Source organism: Acyrthosiphon pisum, chromosome A2 (genome assembly GCF_005508785.2).
Source record: "Acyrthosiphon pisum isolate AL4f chromosome A2, pea_aphid_22Mar2018_4r6ur, whole genome shotgun sequence".
In the NCBI taxonomy this organism is placed as follows: domain Eukaryota; kingdom Metazoa; phylum Arthropoda; class Insecta; order Hemiptera; family Aphididae; genus Acyrthosiphon; species Acyrthosiphon pisum.
In genome coordinates this window covers 55,440,626-55,452,092 of record NC_042495.1, presented here as the reverse complement: position 1 = coordinate 55,452,092, position 11,467 = coordinate 55,440,626, and the positions used below count along the sequence as shown (strand labels likewise).

General features: G+C 28.1%; 1 protein-coding gene across 2 annotated transcripts; it reads right to left on the bottom strand.

The window, feature by feature from the left end:
- Nucleotides 1-699: 699 nt before the first annotated feature.
- Nucleotides 700-6,946, bottom strand: LOC100166210 (f-box only protein 9-like). 2 transcript variants are annotated; one of them, XM_008181446.3, is made up of 7 exons: nt 6,278-6,946; nt 5,984-6,143; nt 5,807-5,925; nt 5,579-5,742; nt 3,277-3,468; nt 2,521-2,755; nt 700-1,928 (listed from the first exon to the last, which is right to left on the bottom strand). In XM_008181446.3, the coding sequence occupies exons 1-7, from the start codon at nt 6,305-6,307 to the stop codon at nt 1,740-1,742; spliced, it is 1,089 nt and encodes a 362-aa protein (XP_008179668.1). In that variant the 5' UTR covers nt 6,308-6,946; the 3' UTR covers nt 700-1,739.
- Nucleotides 6,947-11,467: the final 4,521 nt, after the last annotated feature.

Genomic DNA, 11,467 nt, shown 5'->3' with positions numbered 1-11,467 from the left:
CTCCCCCCACCGTTAATCCACCAATGATATGAACAACCTGTGAAAATTTCAAGTATCTATGGGCATTTGTTTTAGAGTTACACCAAAAACCAAAATAAAAAACACACATCGACACATCATTATAAAATCAATACTTTATCACTCCCCTCAGAATCTAAAAGATCAAATAATGAAATAAGAACATTAACTTAACATAATATTCAAATAGTATATTATATCTATATAGCACAGGTACTTCTGGTTTTTTGACAATGCTCTTATTAAGTAAGTTATTCAGGTTTTTTTTGTAAGTATAGAAATGTAGAATGTGTTTTATAATTATTAATTCTGTATTTCCGTACACATCATATTGGATTTGGACTTCAAAACCGAACTCAATTGTCTTGACTTGAAACTTGGTAACGACCACAGTTCTCAAATACCTAGGTATCTAATAATCTGTTGTCAAATTGCCATTCATTCAATGTAAAAATATAAAATGGTTGGAAAAGCTATAATTTTTTTCATAAATAAACAATTATAATTTTAGGTAAGCCAATAATAACACTAGACGGTATTTAGTTGTTTGTTTTTTTTTATGTGATTCTCTAGATAAAATTCAAAACTTCATCTTCTTTTTTTACTTCAGTCAAAGATGTATTTAGAGTATACTATTAATAATTAAAATAATATAATTTTCTTTATAGGTACACTTAAAAAAAAACACGTCAATACATGTATTATACAGTAAAAGTATACACCAAAAGATAACATTACACTAAACGACTAAACACACCGGGTAGTCTGGTTACGTATAAATGTATAATAGTAGTTAATAACACGTTGGGAGATATAATATTACCACATAATAACATATCACTATACCTTAACAATAGAAGATGATAAGCATCATGAATTTGAATACGCGGTATAAATATTGTGAAATATATTTAGATTCTATATTTGATAATAATACATAATTGGTATTCAAAAAAAAATACACTCTTACAAGTTCTGCAGTTCTGTTATGTAAATGTAATAGTTGAACATCAAAAGAAACTCAATATTATTTAAAACAAATTCATCAAATTGGTTAAATAAAATTGGAACACACTTATCATAATAAAATGTATAAACTTGCTTGGCTTTTTTGTTAAATTATTATTAAAATACATATAGATTTAAATTATTGAGATATTCATACGGCTAAAAGTTACAGGTGTACTTAAAATTCTTTTAGCCATAATTAAAACTGTTTACAAAAATGTTTGCACCTATCGCAAACCGACTTTTTTAACTGTTTGGTTCATAATATATTTTTGTTTTGACAATGAGCAAACTTCATATTATGTTAGATCAGTAAACAGCCAGCAAACTGTTTGCTTTCGTAACCTCAACAAAAACACATAATATATTGAAAGTGGTAACAATTAATAATAACCAGAAAAACGGTTTCTGTATATTAGAAGTTGTTATTTAGGTTAGGTTGTACTATAATTAAGAAATGTTAATTACTTAATTTTTTATAAAATACATAATTAATTACACAGTGTTGTGTAATCTCAGGTAACATTGAAGATAACAAAATTAAATTGTTTTGAAGAAATCACAGGCCGCTGATCAGTACAGAATTTAAATTTAATTTATAGTCTTAAACACAGTACATATACAGTAAATAATAATACATAAAATATTAAGTTATAATAAACAAAAATCTTTTTAACAGTCTCGAATGAATGGTCGAGTTTTTTATTTTATACTTATAATACACGTTCAGATTCATTTGAGTAGCATTTTACGCGTGAAAATATAAATGGCGGAAAACGATTATTAGTTAAATCGTATTTGGTAACCTTTACTTTGTTAACTCTGCTTTGATAAACTATTTCATAGTCTATACATTGCAATTTCCAGTTCTGTTTGGATTTGTATTTTGAAATTTCTAAAACCTAGATTAAGAAAAAAAAATTATAAATAATATCAGAAGTGAAGGGGCCTTGCTACAGCTATTATTTTAGGAAATTTCTAATCTAGTCTTAGCCGCCCGGGATGTAGGCGTTAGCTGTAAATGATTATTAGTTTGAGTGAAATTAAATGTGGGTACCACTCCCGTACATGCATGCACATGTCAATAACTTCACAACAATATAAAATTTCCAATACAAATTTTACGGCAACATACCTTTTTTTTGACAAAATTAACGTTAGTTAACATCACCTAATTTTAATTCTGAAATAATATTTAAATCCAACTGAAAAATATCTGTAGATTGTACAAAACACTTTCCATTTTCAATTTTAATTATGATTTGAAAATTATACAATGATACAATGATTTCACAATAATATAAGTTTTCATTTTAACAAAGTGCTTTGTAGAATCTATAGACAATTTTCAGACGAGTTCAAATTTTTTTTCAGAATCAAATTCGGACAGCGTAAATTAACAATAATTTTGTCAAAACTTAAGGTCTTTTGAGCTATAATTGATGGCAGTAGGTAAGTAAGAATGTTAACTGTTTCAAAAGATTGATACCATACCATGTTATAAGTAGTCTTCCTTTCTGTGTTGTCTTCCCAGCCATATTTTCTGTTGAATTCTCGATCACGTTCCTTATCTTCGCTGTCAAGAGTCAAAAATAATTGTTTACCAGACAATCTATAGTGTCCAGGGGATACATTGAAAGGTGCCTTCTCTCTTGTCTGTAACTTTCTTACTATTTTATATGGAGGATTGTAAGATAGTACCATCAAAACACGGCCATCGGAAAAAAACCTAATACCAAAAACAAAATATCATACATTTTAGTCAAATTACGTGTTGAATAACTTCAAAATAAAAAAATAAATAAACTCAGATCTGGGTGAATCACTGTTAATACATAGTGGGCCATCCCTATATTTTTTTACTAAGACTATAGTCTTACTAACATTTATAAATAATTTAATTAAAATTATAATATTTAATACTTATAATATATTATATAATATTTATAATTTAAAATATAATAATTATTTAAAGTCTTGTAGTTAAGTATTGTCAGTTGTTATACACATAAAAATAAAAATCTGTAAATCATCATTGTAAATGTAATAAAAACAAATGTTTAAAATAGTATTACTAAAATTCTGAATTCTAGTTAGTTACTAAATATTTCCTAGAAATGTAATAAATAAATTACTCTGGATAAATATTAGTGTAATATTGTTAGTAATTTAATAATAAGTTTTAATATTTTAAATGTTTATAGTGGCGTTCAACTTAATGTAAATAAAGAAACTTAAAAAAATGATCACCTTAAGTATCTGTAATAAACAACTTGAAAAGAAGGTCCATTAGTGTTGTCTCTGAAAGATTCTTCACCTCTTCGTACATAAGTTATTTTACATATGTAACAACCAATTGTCAGTACATTGGGTCGTTCTATGAACATTTGTCGCCAATTTCCATCATACGGGACTAAATCGTTGACATTTGAAGGCCAAAATCTAAATAAAAGAAATACTAATACTCAATTATTCAAATAAAGGTAAAAAATTAACTTCATGTATATTTATATAAGAATTATAATTATAATTTTTTATATTCAATTTAATAAATTATAAAAATAAATAGGTATGACTAGTTACTTCTCAAATGTCCAAAGTATAAAAAATAATAAATAATTTTTAACAAGGTAAACTTTGAAAGTAAATTGTATAATAGATAGTTTGAATAAAAATAAAAAATTTAATTGTATTTGACTAAACTAATGAATAGAAGGAATGTAATTAAATTAAATCAAAAACTTTAGAATTTGTTAAAATATCTGTACACAATTTCAAATACAATTAGATTAGAAAAGTTAGTTTTATTTTTGGAAATTTAATATTATTAAACTTCTGAACTCACTAATTTAGTCCCATAAATTTAAATTTGATACAATATATATCAAGAAAATAAATTATAATTATACAGTGACTTCAGCTTAATGTGATCATTGCTTTAGAGAATCAACCGTTCATTGGAATCAAAAATGAAAATCCCAAACCAAATATTATATTGAAAAAAATATGCTTTATGGAATCAACTGGTTAATAGAATCAAAATGGCCTGAACTAATGTCAAAATCACATGTGGTACTCACTATATTAATGTTATAATAGTGTTTTAGGTTCTTGTTTATTATTGTCCCTTTACGAGCACTATTTACAATTCATCACTCTGCTTCCAGGCAACCTCACATCGGTAATAGACCAACAGTCTTTACCTAATCTATCTAAAATTTTGATATTCATGATCAATGTTTCTCCAAATTTCTACAATATTATACTTTTGGGTTAGTCTAGTAAGTGATCTATTTATGGAAAAAGGGTAAACACTGCTTATAATATTTTTAATTCTATTTTAATCATGTTAGTATGTAGTCGACTTCTCGTTACATTATAGGTATGTATAATTTAAAGCGGGTATCTAATCTACAAGCTCAGATTAAGACATTTAGAGGCCCAGGGGCCAAGTTATAAATGAAGCTCCTGTACGAAAATAAAAAACAACGTCATATGAAAGTATACCAAAAATGATGAAGAAATACCCTTTCAAGACTGGGTATAACTTTTTTATTTTTTAAGTTATGAGCAATTAACTTTTTATTATCATAACCATACATATCAAGCATTTGCTCATGTATCTTCAAAAGTTTTCAACATTTTAATGGAATTTTTTTTTTATTTTAAAGCTATTTAATTGTCCTATCAACACTCCGACGTACGCAATTGAACTAGAAATGCGCTAATTATTTTTAATAAATTAAAAAAGTAGAAAAAAGTTGGCAAGAATTAGCATTTTTTAAAGAAAATTGGTTATTATTCCAAATAATTTATTATTTCGTATGGGTTTTTTGTTTTTTGTATTATTCTAGTATCCATAACATACCAAATTTTACGCTCAGCAGAACACGTGTAGCTTTGTAATTTAAAAATTAGAATGAATTAGTAAAATTATTATCTAGGCAATCTCATGGGATGATTATTATATTTTGATTTTCAAGCGAGTTATGAGTATTTTAAAATTGTAAGTTGTTTGTACATCTTAAAATACTCATCACTCGCTTTAAAATTAAAATATAATAAAAATCCCATGAGGTTGCCTAGATATTAATCTTACCTTTAAATTAACCTCTAATTTTTAAACTAACACGGACCTATACATGTTCTGCTGAGCATACAATTTGCTGTTACGCACTTGTAAGACGGAGACAATAAATATCTGTGTAATGTAATTTTAATGATTTATTTCCTGCAATATTAAATATAAGCATTTAATTTTTAATACAAAAATATATTCTTATAACAAATAAAATGTGTAACATTAATTAAGGATGCTTATAAAACTGTCTTATTTTTTTTATGTGTAATTATTATGAGATATTATTTAGTTAAATTATTACCTACGCCACAATTAATTGTAAAGAATATATTGTTATTCAAAAGTTTTGTAACAGTATTGTATTATAACAAATAGCACAGTTCAATGAACAGTCACCTCAGTGGTGGGCAATAATAAACAAGTACCTATAGTTTTTTAAAAATAATTAAAATACTCATTAAGTTAAATTACTTGGAGCATGCTCGACGCCACAATTCGGGATCTCTGGCACACAAGTACCAACCACGACAAACAGCTGCACACTGTTCTAACATACGTAGATCAAGATCATAAGATACAACCCACCGAAATATGTATATAACAAGCTCAGGGGGAAGAGCTGAAAAATGAGTGGTCTAGAACACAAATAAAATAATAATAGAACAATCAAAACATTTTAAGAGTTGGATATTGTCATACTAGTTGCGCACGTGCTGGAAAGCATATTAGAGGTCCCAATATTCTCTGAAATCTCAAGAAAAGGTCTTCTTTGTTATCATATTCGTCTTCGCTTTTGTCATTGCTTACATTATTTTCATCTGCTAAAAAGAAAACATGTTAAGTCCATTCCACAAATACTTAAGTTACAGTTCTCACCAGTTGTATCCATAGAGCGTGAAACTAATTCTTCATCAGCAATTTTTTTCTCAACATCAGGGTCTAACTTCAGCGCTCGCTTGTAGCAACGTGTCGCCTCGTAGTGGAAACCCTCACGTTCATAGTCAACTCCCTTGCGGAACAACACTTTAGCATCGTCCTGCAAAATAATTAATAAGCAACATTGCGGAATAATGTGGGGTCGTGAGGCTGACAATAAACACTACACTGTAGAACCAGCTCTCCTCGTGACGAAACAATATTTTTCGAGTATATAAATAAGCAGGTAGGTACCTCGGAAGATGTCGTCGGCATCGTGTCCATGGCTGTGTGGCGTTTAACCTTTGATGTTGTTGGATTTCTTGTTCAACGACTTGATGAAGTTTTGACTGCGGTGGGTCACGTAAAAGTCGATGAAAATCATGAGCATCAGGAGCAGTAATAGGATGATCAGTCTGGCAAGTATACGATCGTGGTACAACACATAAAGGATAAGCATCGCCGTTAGCACTACCCAGTAGTGCGTAAATCGTAGTGCGAACTCGCAGACCGCGAACGGTGAACGGCGTAGTGAGGAGCAAATGAGCAATAACAAAAACGACGATGATAATGTGGACGAGATGATAATAATATCACTATCTGACAAGTTGCTACTTGCTAAATGTTGTCACTTGTGACTTGTCGTAGTGCGTTTGGTCGGTACTCGGTGGACGGGGGTATGTGATTGCAAAAAAAAAAAACTGTCGTATTTTAATATTAATAAATAATAATAATTTAAAGCCTTTATTTTATTGGTATTATATTATATTATACTATTATATTTAGCTAGTTTGATGTTGCTGCAATAGTGCGGCAGCTCTCCAATTTCTTTTTTTGTTTTGGTTCGATATTCGATTTCACCATTTCGGTATTTTCAATTTTGACGAGGTCGTCTGGTCGTCCGTCAGTGTCACTCGTCAGTGGTCGACAGTCCGCAGCGTACTCAGCTGATTTTGATCCGCAGAAGCACAGCTGATGACCGAACGGCAAACGGCGATCAATTAATACACGATTGGCTCTTATCAGGAAAAAATGTTGATAACGAGAATATCAATGTTTTGTTTTTCAACGGTTGAATACAATTTAAATTAGGAACAAATTTTGGTGCTTTTACTATAAGTAACTTATAGTAAAGTTTGCAAGACAAAGTTTCTTTCCATTTCAGAAATAAACACAAGGCCATAAAAAAAACTAAAGTTATTAAATGTAACTTGTAACAACATGTAATGATTGTAATGAAAATTTTAACTTGAAAAAGACTGATTCAGCATGTCAAAAGCCATTTGATGAAAAATATACAGCGTCAATCATTATGTTCGTTATGTTCAGTATAATTTTCATCAATGTCTGGATTAATTGCTTATTTACAGAGTATAGGTACGTAATGTAATTAATATTGAGTCGAAATTGCTAAATTTTGATAATATTGATGGTAAACTAATTTATTACTTGATGTTAGTGCTGTATGTATGTGCTCTGGATCAGTGAATACCAATATCGCTGGTAAATATCGTTCCTGCCTTCCTGGTAATTTTGTTATTTGTTTCTGGAAGCCTACCATGAAAGCATAGAACAATAGTAAGTTGACAAAAGTAGTTCCCTGTAAAGATAGGTATACCAAGCCGCCATCTTTCTCCTTTTCTCTATTGGCCTATCACTTCGAATTACTATCAAGTATCAGTTCTATAGAGTATAGGGTGTTTAATTTATAATATAATATTATTATTTATTATGTTAGGATTTATAATCTGTGATGTACCAATTGGAAGTAATTTTGAACTAAATTATTTTACTTTATTTACTTTTAATACAAAATATAAAGAAAGGTTTTTAGATGTTTAATTATCCTACTAATAAAGAGAGGAAATAGAGATGGTTATTGAATACTCGCAGAAATAAATTTGTTCTAACGAAAAGTTCACAACTATGTAAGATAAGAAATTATTTTTTAAGAATTTTGTTTTTCATTTTAATATCCTATTTTATGATTATTGTGTATTATTGTTATTTAATGAGTTCAATTAATTATTACAGCTCCATTTTGAACAAAGTCAATTTGAAAAAATTGTGCTGATGGTTGAAAGAAATTCATACCAAATGTTGTTCTGACATTATTTAATGTCCCTAATCCTCCACCACAATTTGATAAAGTGCCTCTGGTACACTGCCTTAACGAAAGTGGTATATTATGCTTATTAATATGGGACTTGGAGACTGTCACAGAGTTCACACCATAGAACACAACACCATGATGAGTATAAATGACGATGACGCACTGGCTACAGAATTTTTATTCACATACCATAATCAGTAATCCTAATATCCTGAAATATTTGACATATTTTGTAATTCAAGGTAATATAAGTATTAGGTAAACCTATTAAATACCTATTATATACCGAGTGGCGTGAACGGTAATTTCAAAGGCCATGGCTTCTGAAATTTTTCTTAAATAGAAGGGTGGGAGGTAGCCAGTGGGTCCCCTAGTAAATGTAATATGATATTCTCAATAGGTAGTCAATAACGATCTGAAATATAATTAGTTATATTATATTAATACATTATTATGCATAAATACATGGGATATTTGTAACTTGCCTCTGGAAAATTTTTAGTTCGCCACCATTATTATCAAAATGTCCCAAAGAAAAGTCTTCAAAACTTACATGTCATAATATGGATAAAATCTATGGATTTATTTGGTAATATTTAATATATTGTACATACTATTAGTAATTCACCACTGAATATTAGATGTGGAATTTCTCAAAGAAAAAAGTGAAGTAGGATGGTATGATTGATTAGTAAATAAAATATAACTGAGAAGGAAAAGTACAAAATGGAGTAAAGATAATGACATTTAGGAATGAGATAGGACTTAATGGCTCACACATACCTATGTCGTATGGAATATAAGTACCTAGTTTAAAATGTAATTCAAATTATTTTAATATTCATAATTTATCTAGCTAGTGAACTTGATTCTGAAAACAAATCTTCATATTTATATGACAAAGATTTGATTTTTCCTGAAATTTAAGATATCTGAATCAAAACCATCAACTATCGGATGAATTGTATTAATGTTAATAACATTGTTAAAATATTCAAAACATAGATCCATTTACCATGCCAATGTGAAATAACTTGTAAGGTTTTAAATAGTATCTAATAAACTAGTATAATATAATATAAAGAAAATCTGGTACGTACAGTTTCAACACTTTTTATGTCTGTAACTGTACCCAAGAAGGGGGACAAGGGGAGAAAACTCCCCCTCTAGCTTTAGTTAAATTAATTATATCCAAATATCCCAAAGTCCCAAAAATCATTATTGGTAGGTACCAAGGTGTATCGATCTTTATAAAAAGTATTATTTATATGACTATTCCACCAACAACTTGCAGTATAGAAAGGACATTCACCACATTACGTTATGTTAAAACCTGGCTACGTTCAACAATGTGTGAGAACCGCTTATCCGGATTATGCATGTTAAGTTTACACAGAAAAAAAATCGAAGAACTTAATTTAGCTGAAAAAGTTGTTGATGAATTTGAGAAAAATAAAAATAAAATTGCAATTTGTGTTCAATTAGTTTATAGTTACTATAACTTATAAGTATAAAATGTAATATTATATTATATTACCTTTAAATATTTTTTTTAAATATACAATATTATACATAATACATTATACCTACATTAATAGTGTTTGATTGTTAATAAAAATTAAGGCGTTCCCCCCTGAATTTTCACCTGCCGGCGCCCTTGACTGAACCATAACATTATTTTTACTGACAATTTTTTTTTTATCCCAATGGATAGAATATAATATTGTCTATGGTTTTTAATATTCATTGTATACTCTTAGCAATAAACACATAAATTGAAATTACATTGAATACCATGATGTATTTTGTTACACTACCTGAGTACGGGGTAAGTTGTAATATACAAATATATTGTTTAATTTTTCAATACTTAAAAAAACTAATATAAATTAAATATATATATAACTTATATAATATATAAATATATATGAATTAATAGTAAAATCATAAACATTTATGAAAACTAATAAAAAAAAAAAATGTAATTTGGAATTATATTTTCGTTAATAAAGATCATTATTATTATTATTATTATTATTATAAACTGTTTCTTCCAGTCTTTAATATTTAAATACAAAATAATAATATAATATTGATATAACAAAATTTATTAACAGTAAAATTATAACATTTTTTTTAACAAAGACTAAAATTAAAAATAAATGAACAATGTGTACTTCAACTAAATAAATAATGACGGTTTCTGTCAGTCTTAAATAAAATAAACAATTTTTTTCAGTCTTTAATGTAATAATTATCACACTTAACTATTTCTAGTTTCAATTTTTTTTTATGTGGAAGATTATTATAGAATGGGCATCAACAGGAATCACAGCTTTAAGTTTTTGTAGTTTTGTAGTTTTGTAGTTTTTATAGTTTCTTAGCAACATAAGTACCTACATAACACTACAAACCATGAAAAATAGATAGGTACCTATCATCATAGTTTTTTGATACGCATCCTCCGCTCTTTAATATATTATTGTTCTCAACTTCTTATTGGCTGTCAATCATACACATATATTATACAGTGGCGTACGCAGGATTTTTCAGTGGGGAGGGGGGGATTGAAAATTAGTTACAGTTTTATTTTTATTTTGTCCAGTCTAATAATTTCAGACGTTTATTTGAGGTATTTTAAAATGTTTGTAACTTTTCCACTTTTATAGTAGAAAAAATGCTCTGATCATAAACATCGATGCTGGATGTATGTTTTTGGAAGCGAATTGGATCTAGTTGATACTTTTAGGAGGTCGAAATTGAAAATGATCATTGCTTTCTAAAATAATTGTAGAAAAAAAATGAAAATTTATTAAAATTGTTTGGTAACCAGCTTGGTTATACCGTTCACATTTAGATTGTATTTGATTAATTTAAATTTGTTTTTCTATAAAAGTCAATAAAAAATTATTCATTTGGTCTAAAAACTTAAAAATGTAATCCGTACGTTTTTATTATAGCTAAAATATTAACGATAGGTACATAGGCATCATGGTTATGTTTTATAAGCATTTAAAGTTCAAATTTCGTCAAAACCACAGTTAATTTGTAGTTCAAAACTTATAAAATATTAAATGTATATAGCTATAGCCTATAAGGCTAAACAATTTAATACAAGGTCTTTCATACAAGTAATTTATACTTTTACCTAAAAATTACAGATGATTTATGAAAATTGGTATGCAAATACATTGTTTTTTCAAAAATGAATTCATTCAGGTAAGACTATATGAAATTTACGTCTTGCTTACTATAGTTGTCAGTTGAAACTTGATAAATATTTTTGAAAAAGTAATAATAAATAATAATATGTGCAATAGGGGGGGGGGGGG

What these genes read in the sequence shown, in the direction of transcription:
- LOC100166210 (XM_008181446.3), bottom strand. Translation starts at nt 6,307, where the DNA reads ATGGACACGATGCCGACGACATCTTCCGAG. An exon ending in TGCCGACGACATCTTCCGAG is followed by an intron (nt 6,144 to 6,277) that starts GTACCTACCTGC and finishes ATTATTTTGCAG; the next exon opens with GACGATGCTAAAGTGTTGTT. An exon ending in GGAAGACTACTTATAACATG is followed by an intron (nt 1,929 to 2,520) that starts GTATGGTATCAA and finishes TTCTTAATCTAG; the next exon opens with GTTTTAGAAATTTCAAAATA.